Raw genomic sequence first — 16,569 nt, forward strand, 5'->3', positions numbered from 1 at the left:
GCATGGTGAGCGTTGTGGCAATCAGCTCAGGGAGAAGATTGTCAGACATACTGTTTTCAGAAATTCGCAGCTCGGTGAGGCTGGCCTGAAGTTTTAGGGCACGGAGGAGCGGGCCGAGGGAAGAGGCGGCCAAACCGAGTCCGCACACTGACACGGAGGAACCCCAGTCCTGAACCTCACATAGCCGGGAGACACGCTTGTTCTCATCTACAGGTAGAAAGAGACGGTACTTCATAACAGAATACAAAAATGCACATTATTAAACCCGATTCTTTTGTCCCCATGATAGAACACAGAAAACCGACTCATAGTGTGTTAAAACATTTATATTTCTTTTTATTCAATCATCTTCCGGAAGAGAGAGACCCCTGCACAGCTCAAACGCCAGTTGCAAGAGCTCTAACATTTTTAGCTCAACATGTGTCTTATATGGTATTATTTCTGTACTTCAGACGTCACACACACTTTCAAACATTGCTTATATGGAAAGTTCCTCCTTTCTGTGTCTATCTATTAATATGCACTAAAACCTCCTGTTTTTTAGTCTGGGTGAGCACTTTGTGAGTCAAAAGTGGCCTTGCTCTATAAGCCTTCATTATTAAAGTACATAAAACAATATAATAAGGAAAATAAGGATATTGATTTCATTCATTTTAAAGCTCAGTTTTTAAAACCTTACCATGTAACTACAGCCCAGGCAATGCAGCAGCACATTAATGACTAACCTCGTATGTGGATGGATTATCTCAGTTGTTTGGTCCGTTTACAGCATCCTGCCATGCCACTGCATTTGTCCCTAACCATCGGGAACCCTCACCTTAACTCTTATCCAGTGGAAAAAAAGTTCCCGTTCATCACTGTGTTAATGTTATGCTAACATAGCTGTTTCGCGAGTCACATAGCACATCACTATATACCAGCTAGCCAAACTTCAGTAACCCTACAAACATCACTGCTGCTTACTTTCCTGTCTTCATGTATGTCGGAAGTGATAGCAGAGCTGTGCCTTTTAATTTGTTTTAGAAATCCCTCAGTCAGAACCTGGTATATTATATTTAGATGGAAACTAGCGAGCTAACTCTCTGCTAACTTCTAACTCTGTTACATTTCAGAAATTCTTTTTTCATGGATGCCTGGGTGTTAAACTTCATTGTTACACCTGGTAGAGCAGCCACACTGACTAGCATAGCGATTTTGCTAACTGAGGAGTTGGCAACACTGCTTGTATTCAGTGGTTGAGAGGAGGTGGCAGAAACACTTAGCAGGAAGGTGAAAAAACCCAGGACCACAGTGATACTGGGAATTCCACGGTGTTCACTGTCTTCAGCAACCTTTCAAGGGCCGGTTGAAGGGCTACAGTCTTATCATACATGTGCAGTGTTCCTACAAGCCATAAGGTTACCTTGAGTGAGGAAGATGATGATTTACAGTCCGTCTGAGTCCATAGGTTGATGTGCAAGCACATTTGTCCCATTCTCCACAGAGGGCAGTGACGCATAGGTGTGACATCAGGAACACTTAAGTTGCTGGGTTAGAGTGACAGCAGAAAATCAATCAATATTGGTTGTTATGGTTGCTATGGACGCCAAACACGCCACCCATTGTGCAACGGGTGTGCACTTTAAATATACCCCTTTTGCCCTGTGTTACAGGGCCGCCCAAGTGGCACATGGGATCGTGACAGGGCCCGTGGCGGAGATTGAAGACAGAGGGCAGCGGTTCGAATCCCATGCGGACCAATGTAGGGGACAAACAAAAAAATATTCCAGTGTCCCTGTTTCTGAAATTCACCTGCTAGGCTTGCTTACAAGCCTACAGGCGAGCCTATAGATAGGTTCACTCTGCTTTTTTACCACTGTCTCAAAATCTCTTTTCCATCAATCAATATTGCTTGTTATGGTTGCTATGGATGCCAAACACGCCACCCATTGTGGCTTTCTCAATCTTTTCTTCATGTCCGAACAAACGCTCAATTTTGCCTTCATTAACACAAATTATACATCAAAACGCAGGTATTTTTCTTGCCTTTCACAAAATGACACTGTCATTATTGTAGGAGTTGCCGTTTTCTTGCATATGGCCTCGAAGCAACACAGTTAAAAAATGTCCACATTCAAAGTATATGGAGACTTGAGTGAAAATGACAGCTGAAATTCTGTAACCGAGGCGTTTTTCAACTCGTCATAATCTTCTAGATGTATTTTTCTTTAGAGACCTGAAAACCGCCTTGATTTTTTTTAAAAAGTTTTTATTAAAGCCTGCTTATTGTTACAGTGAAAGAATGATGTCGACAGCCCGTGTACTTTTGGAGTTACAGAACATTTGTAACACGAAGAAACAGCAGTTTTCACCTCTCAGTTGTGTGAAACGCTTGAAATATATTATGGAGAACGCGCTTTGGGAGCGAGAGACCCGGGTTGAAATCTAGCCAGTGGCAGTATCCTAATATCTTTCCCTAATTCACTTTATAATTACAAATTCTCAAACACTTGAAAATTCCCACATGTGTTCTGATCAAAACAGTGCAAGAATGAGCTCTTTAGCTTTTGATTTTCAACTTATCCACATTGACACTCCTGCATGTCACAAATACATTGCACAAAGCGCATCTGTGGCTGTGTACCATTTGTGGTGCGTTGGCTCCCTCTGCTGCTATGCGCCTCATTCAAATGTCGCCGCACATTTAAAAATGCAGGGTGTTTTTACAACTGTCATAGATTCTAGATAGATTTCTTCAGAGACCTGAAAATCGCTGTGATTATTCACCATAGCCTGCTGAGTCTTACAGTGAAAGAACAATGTCAACGTATAGCATCGTCGGTTACTTTAATTGTGTTTGTTTTTTTTAATCAAATCCTACAAAAACAGGACCATTGTGACACAAAACCTCTCACACACTAACACAAACTCTTTATACAGATACAGAGCTTTACATGTATAAATAAGGCAGGACAAAATGCATAAAACACAAGCTATCAGACTGTTGGTGGACACCATGTCACTTTATTTTGTTTTCATCTAGTTTCTTTTTGGTGTAGCCTCATTAACAAAAATGTTTATAAAAATGACCACTTTTATTATGAATTATTATGAAATTAATAATTCATTATTAATTATTTATTATGAACACACCTGCCACCCTCAAGTGGAGGTGGCAGAGAGGAGGCACTTGGAGTTTTGGTCGAGAAAGTGTCCGTGTGACTGAGTCCTGTCCCATCGCTGCTTCAAGGTCTGTCGGTCCAGCTTGTTGAGGGCCTGAGAGCAAAGACGGATATCCTGGACCAGCTCTGACAAACTGTCCAGGTCTTGACTCTCCCAGGGGCCAGAGACCTGACAACCTGCAGGTTAAGCAACAAAGAAACATTTTATTTCATATCCATAATTTCCATCCCACCCCCCCCCCCCCCCCCCTATAATATTTGACATCCAAATGTAGCCTATTAGCTAGCATCCAGTAATGTTTCTGCTCCATAAAATGGAAAATTAATTCACAACTAATCTTTTTTTTTTCCAATCTTTAAACCACACTTCTATATTGTAATGTCTGTGTGTGTACTCACCATGTAACACCTCTGTGCATACATACTAAATGTTCAAACTTAGAAATGTGTCAAAAGGAAACAGACTGATAGCAAGAAACAAACTGTTGCCAAGTACAACTTTGCACAGGTGATAAAAACATCAAAGGAAATCCAAATTGTGAATTAGTGTGAAACTCCATGTCCATGGAGTATCTCCAAGTTCACACATATGCATACCTTCGAGGTTTAGAAGTGTCAGTGGTCGACGGGCCTCTCTGACAGACGCCAGGATGTTGTGAAGTCCCGCTGATGTAACAGACGGATTTCCTGACAGATTCAGACTCACCAGTGTGGGGACACGACGAGAGGCACCTGTGAAATAATAATAAAAAGTCCAACAGGCCAGTAAAGGGTGACAATTTAAACAAAGGCAAAGCCCTAATACATGAGTAATACTGAGCCGTAGAAATGACGCCCTCACACACAAACCTCGCCAAGGTAGCTACGCTGCTGTCTGTCAGCCCATTTGCAGCCAGGCTGAGGTGGGTCAGAGAGCACTCGTCCTGCAAAAACACAAAAGTCTTAACCTGATTGCACAGTTATAGTCTTCGACAATAAATGACATTGCAATGATTTTTGCGTGCACACCTGTGACAGGACTTTGGCGAGGTGGTTCCAGTGCCGGGTAAGTCAGCAGGCCCTCTGCAGACAGGCTGACAGGTCCACGTGTGTGAGGCAGTGGAGGGGCAGAGTCTTTAACACCAGCTCAAGGCCGGTGGAGCCCAGGGGACTGTGGGACAGGCACACTGCTTTCAAATGGCCTGTGCCTGAACGTTCAGAAAGATGTAAAGTTAGTTGCAGTTTTGCTTATGGTGGGAGTTCAGTGAAGCTTAAGGCTTCAGTCAGCTGCTTGTTAGAGAGTCACCTGTGAGCACGCTGGCTAGCAGCAGTCCGATGCTGCTTGAAGGAAACGAGCAGTGGAGGCCACAGGCCCTGCAGAGACAGCTTGGCTAGCACAGGGCAGCAGGACAGCAGACAGGACAGAGACTCAGACACGCCGTCCCCCAGTGGGTTCATACTGAGGTCCCAGCTCCTCCAGGCACTTTGAGTGGAACGAGCAGAAAAAGCAAATGATCACAAGAGCCAATTCTCTCTGACAGATATCATTGATACGAATCAGGTTAGCTTGTTATTAAGATCTAAGGTAGTTATTAAGACCAGAGGTAGTTAAATACAGGTTAGATAGGTAAACCTGGAGCTGCCAGTAATTGGCTAGCTGAGGCCCTTACCGGGAATGCAGGTGCACTCTGTCCCTTTAGAGCATTTACAGCCTTCTCCAGGCCGTCCCCTGTAATGCAGTTGGCAGGAATGTCCAGCAGCTGCAGACGAGGCATGGTGAGCGTTGTGGCAATCAGCTCAGGAGAAGATTGTCAGACATACTGTTTTCAGAAATTCGCAGCTCGTGAGGCTGGCCTGAAGTTTTAGGGCACGGCGGAGCGGGCCGAGGGAAAAGGCGGCCAAACCGAGTCCGCACACTGACACGAGAGGAACCCCAGTCCTGAACCTCACATAGCCGGGAGACACGCTTGTTCTCATCTACAGGTAGAAAGAGACGGTACTTCCTAACAGAATACAAAAATGCACATTATTAAACCCCGATTCTTTTGTCCCCATATAGAACACAGAAAACCGACTCATAGTGTGTTAAAAACATTTATATTTCTTTTTATTCAATCATCTTCCGGAAGAGAGAGACCCCTGCACAGCTCAAACGCCAGTTGCCAAGAGCTCTAACATTTTTAGGCTCAAACATGTGTCTTATATGGTATTATTTCTGTACTTCAGACGTCACACACACTTTCAAACATTTCTTATATGGATAGTTCCTCCTTTCTGTGTCTATCTATTAATATGCACTAAAACCTCCATCTCTCTCTCTCCATCTATCTGCCGCAGATGGAGAGATACTCACTGCTGCTGAGTCCAGAGAGGATCCAGAATGTTTGAAGGCAAAATTTCGAGAAATCTGCAATCCTCAACACAACAGAACGATGGAAAGATATAGATTCCACACCAGAAATCAGAAGCCAGGTGAGACACTTGAATCATTCATCAGTGATTTAAAGATCAAGGCTAAATGTTGTCACTTTGTGGACCTCACTTGACGAGATGCTCAGTGATCGTATCGTCTGTGGTGTCATTAGGCGACACGTTGAGAAAGGCTCTGCTAAAGAGACAGCGAGCTAACACTTGCTAAAGCTATCTCGGTGTGTCGAATACACGAAATGACTGAAAAAAAACAGCAAGGACACTAGCTACACAAGCTACCAGTGTCGACGCAGTAAAGCCCATTCCTGAACAGCAAGCACAAGCCTAAGCCCCTTCCATTCCCACAGACTGTCACCAAATGCTCCAATTGTGGAGGCAGCCATGTGGCCAAGCGAGACAAGTGTCCAGCATTTGGACAACAGTGTCACAACTGTAAAAAACTGAATCACTACAAAAGTTGCTGCAAGTCTAAACCACGCAGCCATCACAGAGCCCACCCTAACAGACAGACTGCAAGGCGGCTTGTGAACGAATTAACAGTGAGTGAGCCACCACTTCAGGATGACACGTTTTACGTGGATGGTGTAGAGCTTGACAGACAGATTGACTGCATCCACACTAAAGCTAATAAAAAAGATGAGGGATTTGTCACAATTCACATAAATGGCGAGCCCACTGAGATGAAAGTAGATACAGGAGCAAAATGCAATGTCATGTCACTTAAGACTTTCGAAACAGTGAATGGCGGAAGACAGACAGTCAAACAAGAGAATCCTGTGAGCCTTGTTGCCTATGGAGGCACGAGAATTCAGACCACTGGAATTGTTACACTCCCTTGTTGCTTAAAGAAGCAGTGTCACACGTTGCCTTTCTTTTTGGTGGATAGAGAAGTGCAACCGCTGCTAGGATTTCGAGCATGCATGGAAATGGGCATTGTGAAAATGAGCCCTGAGGTCCACCAGATCAGCACAGAAAGCAGCACAGATTTCAGCTCTCACATATTCACACAATACTATGACCTGTTCAGTGATGAACTGGGGGAACTTCCAGTCACATACTCAATGATGCTAGACCCTGATGTACAGCCTGTGGTCCGTCCAGCTCACCGCATCCCCGTCGCGATGCAAGAAAGAGTCAAAGCTGAACTTGAACGCATGCAACGCATCGGCGTTGTAACACCAGTCACCGAGCCTACTGACTGGGTGTCCTCAATGGTGGCAGCACACAAGAAAGACAAGCATGAGATCAGACTGTGCATAAATCCAAAAGACCTCAACACAGCACTGAAAAGACCCCATCACCCAATGCGCAGCGTTGAGGAAGTGGCAGCACAGATGTCAGGAGCGACAGTGTTCTCAGTGCTAGATGCAAAAAACTCCTTCTGGCAAATACGGCTCGACGAGAAATCCTCAATGCTGACCACATTCAGCACCCCATTTGGGCGATACAGGTTTCTGCGGATGCCCTTTGGTATCAATTCAGCCAGTGAGGTGATCCAGCGCTCCATGGAACAGCTGTTTGCCGGTTACCCGTGCTCTGTCATCGTGGATGACATCATCATCGGAGGACACGGAGTGGCCGAACATGATGCCAACCTGAAGAAAGTGCTGACACGTGCTCGAGAGATCAAACTCAGGCTAAACCCTGACAAGTGCAAATTTCGCCTAGATCAAGTGTCATATGTGGGCCACATCTTCACAAGAGACGGTCTAAAAGCAGACCCCTCCAAAACCACAGCAATAGGAGCAATGCCGGTGCCCACGGATGTCACGTCGCTACAGCGCTTCCTCTGTATGGTTAATTACCTTGGGAAATCCATACCAAACCTTAGTGAGATTGCAGCACCCCTAAGGAAACTAACCCACAAGGAGACTGCGTGGTGCTGGTTCCCACAGCACCAGGAGGCTTTCGACCACCTCAAATCATGCCTCTCCAGCCCGCCAGTATTGGCGTATTACAATGTCAAGGAGCCAGTCACACTGACATGTGATGCATCATGCTATGGACTGGGTGCCGCGTGTTTGCAAAATGGCAGACCGGTGGCCTTCGCCTCGCGTGCTCTCACTGACACAGAGACGCGATATGCTCAAATAGAGAAGGAGCTCCTCGCCGTGGTGTTTGCCTGCACGAAATTCAAAGATTATGTCTATGGCAAAGCAACAATCATTGAAACCGACCACCAGCCCCTGGTGACCATAATGAAAAAGCCAATCCATGCCGCCCCTGCCCGGCTCCAGAGGATGTTACTGCGACTACAGAGTTACGACATCAGTCTGGTCTACAAAAAGGGGAAATACATGTATCTAGCCGACACCCTTTCAAGAGCCCCGCTCGCCCCGCTGTCACGCTGCCCGATTGAACACACTGATTATGAAGTGATGACAGTGAGCTACATCTCCACTGCTCGCCTGGAGGAGCTAAGACAGCACACAGCACAAGATGATGTGCTACAAGCGCTCAGCACAGTCATTCAGCGAGGATGGCCCAGCAGAGAGAGCCAAGTACAGCCCGCTCTAGCTCCGTTTTTTTCCATATAGAGATGAGCTCAGCATGGAGGATGGGATCATCATGAAAAGCCACAAAACTGTCATTCCCCAGTCCCTGCACAAAGAGTACATCAACATCGTACACAAAGGCCATCCAGGTACCGAAGCAACCAAGCGCAGAGCTAGGAGTGTCATTTTTTGGCCAGCAATGTCAAAAGACATCGCAGAAGAGCTGCTCTCTTGCACTGTGTGTAACAGCACTAAGACACATCAGCAGAGAGAACCGCTACAACTGCACCCTGTTCCAGACCTCCCATGGTCAACGGTGGCTGCTGACATTTTTACCTGGCATGGAAAACAATACCAGGTCCTTGCAAATCCTATTCAGGATGGATTGAGATTGACCTTCTCCGTGACTTGACCACAGCAGCGGTCATCTCCAAGCTAAAGAGACACTTTTCAGTTCATGGCACACCGCACACGCTCCTCACTGACAATGGCAGACAATACACTAGTCAACAGTTTATTGATTTCGCAAAACAGTGGGACTTCACCCATTCAACCAGCAGCCCAGAGTTTCCACAGTCAAACGGTCTTGCTGAGAGAGCGGTGCGCAGCGCAAAACACCTCATGGAAAAATCTCACCGAGATGGAACCGACGTGTTTCTTGACCTCCTAAACCTTAGAAACATTCCCCGTGACACACAACTAGGCTCCCCTGCTGAACGCCTCATGTCTCGTCAGACACGCGCGGGCATTCCTGTGTGCAGCAAGCTGTTGGCACCCATTGCAAAAGACACAGGACAGATCTGTGACCGACTTCGCGACAAAAGACTCAGACTGAAGCGTCACTATGATAAGTCCAGTCGCACGCTACAGCCGTTGCAAGAAGGACAAGTGGTCCGCGTGCAGACAGAGAAAGGCTACGACAAGCTGGGAATTGTGGAAAGGAAGAGCAAGGAGCCACGATCCTACATCATTCAGGTCGATGGAAGAACCTACAGGAGGAATCGCCGCCACATCCTCCCAGTGGCAGAACCGCCGCCGCCACCACTCCATGACTATGACCCTGAGTGCGAGGACACTAACCATTCTACAATGGACAGTTCCACACTCACACCGCAATCACACACACGCTCAAACGAAGATTCACAAAACACATCCCCTCCTCAGCCCCAACCTGCTGTGCAGGTGCCCGGCCAGAACATTGTGAACCAGACACCATACACTACACGTGCAGGTCGCATCTGCAGACCCAACCCAAGATACATGTAAATGGAAAACACTAGGAAGCCTTAGGTGTAATCAGTTTGTTGTCAGTATGTTGAAATATGATGCTTAATGGCTATTTGCATTTTTCATAATTGCTGTTATGTTAAGGTGTGGGGTTACTCCAAGCAAAAAAACATTGTTAAGTTAAAGTTGTGTTAAGAAGCACTGTTTAGAAACTTGTGAGTGAATTAGTTTTGTTAGGTGCTACAAGCTAAATGGGGAAGATGTAGATCATTGGTTAAATGATCACCAAGCAATATTTGTTTGTGCAGACCTGCCATAACTGTGGGGGACTAATCCAACCGGAAAAGTATGGTGGGGGGAGTTTGTTCTTCCGGTGCCGTCTGGGTGTTTTGTCGTGTGCTGGAGTACGCATTAAAGTTTCACAGCGGACTAACATCGAGAGTGATTATTGGCTCGTCGCATCACACGAGAGTGCTACACTCCTGTTTTTTAGTCTGGGTGAGCACTTTGTGAGTCAAAAGTGGCCTTGCTCTATAAGCCTTCATTATTAAAGTACATAAAACAATATAATAAGGAAAATAAGGATATTGATTTCATTCATTTTAAAGCTCAGTTTTTAAAACCTTACCATGTAACTACAGCCCAGGCAATGCAGCAGCACATTAATGACTAACCTCGTATGTGGATGGATTATCTCAGTTGTTTGGTCCGTTTACAGCATCCTGCCATGCCACTGCATTTGTCCCTAACCATCGGGAACCCTCACCTTAACTCTTATCCAGTGGAAAAAAAGTTCCCGTTCATCACTGTGTTAATGTTATGCTAACATAGCTGTTTCGCTAGTCACATAGGACATCACTATATACCAGCTAGCCAAACTTCAGTAACCCTACAAACATCACTGCTGCTTACTTTCCTGTCTTCATGTATGTCGGAAGTGATAGCAGAGCTGTGCCTTTTAATTTGTTTTAGAAATCCCTCAGTCAGAACCTGGTATATTCTATTTAGATGGAAACTAGCGAGCTAACTCTCTGCTAACTTCTAACTCTGTTACATTTCAGAAATTCTTTTTTCATGGATGCCTGGGTGTTAAACTTCATTGTTACACCTGGTAGAGCAGCCACACTGACTAGCATAGCGATTTTGCTAACTGAGGAGTTGGCAACACTGCTTGTATTCAGTGGTTGAGAGGAGGTGGCAGAAACACTTAGCAGGAAGGTGAAAAAACCCAGGACCACAGTGATACTGGGAATTCCACGGTGTTCACTGTCTTCAGCAACCTTTCAAGGGCCGGTTGAAGGGCTACAGTCTTATCATACATGTGCAGTGTTCCTACAAGCCATAAGGTTACCTTGAGTGAGGAAGATGATGATTTACAGTCCGTCTGAGTCCATAGGTTGATGTGCAAGCACATTTGTCCCATTCTCCACAGAGGGCAGTGACGCATAGGTGTGACATCAGTGACAGCAGAAAATCAATCAATATTGGTTGTTATGGTTGCTATGGACGCCAAACACGCCACCCATTGTCACTTTCTCAATCTTTTCTTCATGTCCGAACAAACGCTCAATTTTGCCTTCATTAACACAAATTATACATCAAAACGCAGGTATTTTTCTTGCCTTTCACAAAATGACACTGTCATTATTGTAGGAGTTGCCGTTTTCTTGCATATGGCCTCGAAGTAACACAGTTAAAAAAAATGTCCACATTCAAAGTCTATGGAGACGGTTAGAGTGACAGCAGAAAATTGTGAGCGTTACATTTGTATGCAGCTTGAAGTAGGTACACATTGCCAGGGATGTGGTTGGCACGGCTGACTAGATAAGGCCTGGTGTCCAGCTAATGAAAAGAGGCGAAAATGGGGGTGCGGCTGTGCACGGGTGTGCACTTTAAATATACCCCTTTTGCCCTGTGTTACCGGGCCGCCCAAGTGGCACATGGGAACGTGACAGGCCCTATGGCAGAGATTGAAGACAGAGGGCAGTGGTTCGAATCCCATGCGGACCATATGTAGGGGACAAAAAAAAAAAAAAAAAAAATATTCCAAGATCCCTGGCTCTGAAATTCACCTGCTAGGCTTGCTTAGAAGCCTACAGGCGAGCCTATAGATGGGTTCTCTCTGCTTTTTACCACTGTCTCAAAATCTCTTTTCCATCAATCAATATTGCTTGTTATGGTTGCTATGGACGCCAAACACGCCACCCATTGTCGCTTTCTCAATCTTTTCTTCATGTCCCAACAAACGCTCTATTTTGCCTTCATTAACACAAATTATACATCAAAACGTAGCTATTTTTCTTGCCTTTCACAAAATGACACTGTCATTATTGTAGGAGTTGCCGTTTTCTTGCATATGGCCTCGAAGCAACACAGTTAAAAAATGTCCACATTCAAAGTATATGGAGACTTGAGTGAAAATGACAGCTGAAATTCTGTAACCGAGGCGTTTTCAACTCGTCATATCTTCTAGATGTATTTTTCTTTAGAGACCTGAAAACCGCCTTGATTTTTTTTAATTTTTTTTATTAAAGCCTGCTGATTGTTACAGTGAAAGAATGATGTCGACAGCCCGTGTACTTTTGGAGTTACAGAACATTTTGTAACACGAAGAAACAGCAGTTTTCACCTCTCAGTTGTGGTAAACGCTTGAAATATATTATGGAGAACGCGCTTTGGGAGCGAGAGACCCGGGTTGAAATCTAGCCAGTGGCAGTATCTAATATCTTTCCCCAATTCACTTTATAATTAAAAATTCTCAACACTTGAAAATTCCCACATGTGTTCTGATCAAAACAGTGCAAGAATGAGCTCTTTAGCTTTTGATTTTCAACTTATCCACATTGACACTCCTGCATGTCACAAATACATTGCACAAAGCGCATCTGTGGCTGTGTACCATTTGTGGTGCGTTGGCTCCCTCTGCTGCTATGCGCCTCATTCAAATGTCGCCGCACATTTAAAAATGCAGGGTGTTTTTTACACTGTCATAGATTCTAGATAGATTTCTTCAGAGACCTGAAAATCGCTGTGATTATTCACCATAGCCTGCTGAGTCTTACAGTGAAAGAACAATGTCAACGTATAGCATCGTCGGTTACTTTAATTGTGTTTGTTTTTTTTAATCAAATCCTACAAAACAGGACCATTGTGACACAAAACCTCTCACACACTAACACAAACTCTTTATACAGATACAGAGCTTTACATGTATAAATAAGGCAGACAAAAATGCATAAAACACAAGCTATCAGACTGTTGGTGGACACCATGTCACTTTATTTTGTTTTCATCTAGTTTCTTTTTGGTGTAGCCTCATTAAACAAAATGTTTATAAAAATGACCACTTTTATTATGAATTATTATGAAATTAATAATTCATTATTAATTATTTATTATGAACACACCTGCCACCCTCAAGTGGAGGTGGCAGAGAGGAGGCACTTGGAGTTTCGGTTGAGAAAGTGTCCGTGTGACTGAGTCCTGTCCCATCGCTGCTTCAAGGTCTGTCGGTCCAGCTTGTTGAGGGCCTGAGAGCAAAGACGGATATCCTGGACCAGCTCTGACAAACTGTCCAGGTCTTGACTCTCCCAGGGGCCAGAGACCTGACAACCTGCAGGTTAAGCAACAAAGAAACATTTTATTTCATATCCATAATTTCCATCCCCCCCCCCCCTATAAATATTTGACATCCAAATGTAGCCTATTAGCTAGCATCCAGCAATGTTTTCTGCTCCATAAAATGGAAAATTAATTCACAACTAATCTTTTTTTTTTTCTCCAATCTTTAAACCACACTTCTATATTGTAATGTCTGTGTGTGTACTCACCATGTAACACCTCTGTGCATACATACTAAATGTTCAAACTTAGAAATGTGTCAAAAGGAAACAGACTGATAGCAAGAAACAAACTGTTGCCAAGTACAACTTTGCACAGGTGATAAAAACATCAAAGAAATCCAAATTGTGAATTAGTGTGAAACTCCATGTCCATGGAGTATCTCCAAGTTCACACATATGCATACCTTCGAGGTTTAGAAGTGTCAGTGGTCGACGGGCCTCTCTGACAGACGCCAGGATGTTGTGAAGTCCCGCTGATGTAACAGACGGATTTCCTGACATATTCAGACTCACCAGTGTGGGACACGACGAGAGGCACCTGTGAAATAATAATAAAAAGTCCAACAGGCCAGTAAAGGGTGACAATTTAAACAAAGGCAAAGCCCTAATAACATGAGTAATAACTGAGCCGTAGAAATAACGCCCTCACACACAAACCTCGCCAAGGTAGCTACGCTGCTGTCTGTCAGCCCATTTGCAGCCAGGCTGAGGTGGGTCAGAGAGCACTCGTCCTGCAAAAACACAAAAGTCTTAACCTGATTGCACAGTTATATCTTTCGACAATAAATGACATTGCATGATTTTTGCGTGCACACCTGTGACAGGACTTTGACGAGGTGTTCCAGTGCCGGGTAATCAGCAGGCCCTCTGCAGACAGCTGACAGGTCCACGTGTGTGAGGCAGTGGAGGGGCAGAGTCTTTAACACCAGCTCAAAGCCGGTGGAGCCCAGGGGACTGTGGGACAGGCACACTGCTTTCAAATGGCCTGTGCCTGAACGTTCAGAAGATGTAAAGTTAGTTGCAGTTTTGCTTATGGGTGGGAGTTCGGTGAAGCTTAAGGCTTCAGTCAGCTGCTTGTTAGAGAGTCACCTGTGAGCACGCTGGCTAGCAGCAGTCGATGCTGCTGAAGGAAACGAGCAGTGAGGCCACAGGCCTGCAGAGACAGCTTGGCTAGCACAGGGCAGCAGGACAGCAGACAGGACAGAGACTCAGACACGCCGTCCCCCAGTGGGTTCATACTGAGGTCCAGCTCCTCCAGGCACTTTGAGTGGAAACGAGCAGAAAAAGCAAATGATCACGAGAGCCAATTCTCTCTGACAGATATCATTGATACGAATCAGGTTAGCTTGTTATTAAGATCTAAGGTAGTTATTAAGACCAGAGGTAGTTAAATACAGGTTAGATGGTAAACCTGGAGCTGCCAGTATTGGCTAGCTGAGGCCCTTACCGGGAATGCAGGTGCACTCTGTCCCTTTAAAGCATTTACAGCCTTCTCCAGGCCGTCCCCTGTAATGCAGTTGGCAGAAATGTCCAGCAGCTGCAGACGAGGCATGGTGAGCGTTGTGGCAATCAGCTCAGGGAGAAGATTGTCAGACATACTGTTTTCAGAAATTCGCAGCTCGGTGAGGCTGGCCTGAAGTTTTAGGGCACGGAGGAGCGGGCCGAGGGAAGAGGCGGCCAAACCGAGTCCGCACACTGACACGGAGGAACCCCAGTCCTGAACCTCACATAGCCGGGAGACACGCTTGTTCTCATCTACAGGTAGAAAGAGACGGTACTTCATAACAGAATACAAAAATGCACATTATTAAACCCCGATTCTTTTGTCCCCATGATAGAACACAGAAAACCGACTCATAGTGTGTTAAAACATTTATATTTCTTTTTATTCAATCATCTTTCGGAAGAGAGAGACCCCTGCACAGCTCAAACGCCAGTTGCAAGAGCTCTAACATTTTTAGCTCAACATGTGTCTTATATGGTATTATTTCTGTACTTCAGACGTCACACACACACACACTGAGGTCCAGCTTCTTGTATAGGAATTTGTTTTACCTAGGTATTTAATCGCATTATGTTATTGTATTAACATGTCTGACACTCAACAAAAACAAGAAAAAAAAAAAGAGAGAGAGGAGAAATGTGTGTAACAGTTGTTTCCAACTAGAGGGAGAAGGTGGTACTGCAGGCCACCAGCTCCCCTAGGGTGGACACACACGAAATTTTTTTTAGCAGAATTGTTGATAAAAATAAGCAAAATAGGAAGAGGGTTTGGTGTTTTTCAACGTAGAACAACTACAATCTCTCTGGGTTTTTAAGAAAGGGGAGTTCAGAACCAGAGAGGGGAGATGTGTTGTTTTAAGCAATGAGAAGAATGATCAAAATGTCTCAGTGTGTCACTTGCAGGTGAAGAGCAGACCTGGATCAATTTTCCACGTGCAGCAGTCGGAAGAAAATGATAGGTTAACATCATTAGAAACACTCAAGCCAAGTTTTGGCTGAATTGTTTTACAGCTTAACTTCCATGTGTTTGTCACCCTGAGAACACAAGCTCCAAGAATCTCTCCCTGAAGACAAGAAATGCAGTTCCAGAACAACGAGATGGATCTCGAGAGCTCACAGCAGTATCCTGAGCAGTGAAGAAAAGGTCCAGCAGCAACAGCTGTGCAAGACAGCAACAGCAAGGAGAAAAATGGCATCATCATGACTGGATGGATGGATGTGCATTTCCAAGGAGCTGCAACTTCACTGTGTGAATGGACTTTTGAAAAGACTGCTTGAGTTGGACATTTGCCACTTTCGGCGCAAAAATGGCAAAATGAGACAGTGGAAGACACAGGACAAAGCTGAAAGACAACTGACTCTCACTGGACTGCTGCAAGGGGGAGAGATGAGACGAGACCACAGTCAAAGGAGCAGGGGACAACATGGAGGAAGCTGTAGTGTGGGAATGAAATTTGGGTTTAGGAAACTGGGAAGGAAAAAAACGACTGCCTTGCGTGGAGAATTGAAAAGTGTCTGGAGCACCGCAAAAAGGAGAGGTACACAAAAATTACACAAACAGAAAAATGCATTAATCCTACTAACACATACACACATGCAATGAAGCTCATGAAGACCAAATAGCATTTTAAGCATTTCTGTTACCATCATCTTGTCCGGTTAGCTTAGTAGGTTAAGAAGTGATACATAGACGAGTGAACTAGTATTATTTTTGGGGAAGGATGATTGAATCAGCGGTGAACAGAATGCTGCGGGAGGGTCAGATGAGTGGAGACTAATAGATTATTGAGTTTCTGGTTTCTGATGTGTGAGGGAGGTCTTATCGTGACACACATCTGGGTACATGGGGAAAACAAAAACTCATTTTCTAATAGAATATTGCTGTTGTGTGAGGTGTGTGACTGGTGGATGAAAGTTTTGGGGATTTACGTGGCTGATGCATTTTCTTTTGGTACCACTTTGAACCTGCCAATTAGTTTTGTTTTTTTTATCATTCTAAGAGAGTACGCTTAGACAACTTCTAAAACTAGGCCTTCATGTTTTTTGATTTTTAACAGTGCACTGAGATTTTTGTTTGGCAATTTTCTCTTTTTCAAGCAGGCCTGCAAGATCGGAATCGAAAGCGCTACACAACATGTTGAACAATCGCAA

At 44.6% G+C, this 16,569-nt stretch overlaps 1 protein-coding gene and 1 pseudogene across 1 annotated transcript; both read right to left on the minus strand.

Moving 5' to 3' along the window:
• Nucleotides 1-3,032: 3,032 nt before the first annotated feature.
• Nucleotides 3,033-5,953, minus strand: LOC146496336 (tonsoku-like protein; annotated as a pseudogene).
• A 6,424-nt stretch (nucleotides 5,954-12,377) lies between these two features.
• LOC146496337 (tonsoku-like protein) lies at nucleotides 12,378-14,803 on the minus strand. The gene is made up of 6 exons (XM_085142359.1): nucleotides 14,363-14,803; nucleotides 14,005-14,176; nucleotides 13,731-13,906; nucleotides 13,573-13,646; nucleotides 13,320-13,453; nucleotides 12,378-12,905 (listed from the first exon to the last, which is right to left on the minus strand). The coding sequence occupies exons 1-6, from the start codon at nucleotides 14,696-14,698 to the stop codon at nucleotides 12,709-12,711; spliced, it is 1,089 nt and encodes a 362-aa protein (XP_084998485.1). The 5' UTR covers nucleotides 14,699-14,803; the 3' UTR covers nucleotides 12,378-12,708.
• Nucleotides 14,804-16,569: the final 1,766 nt, after the last annotated feature.

The sequence above is a fragment of the Neolamprologus multifasciatus genome, chromosome 19, assembly GCF_963576455.1.
Source record: "Neolamprologus multifasciatus chromosome 19, fNeoMul1.2, whole genome shotgun sequence".
Classification (NCBI taxonomy): Eukaryota; Metazoa; Chordata; class Actinopteri; order Cichliformes; family Cichlidae; genus Neolamprologus; species Neolamprologus multifasciatus.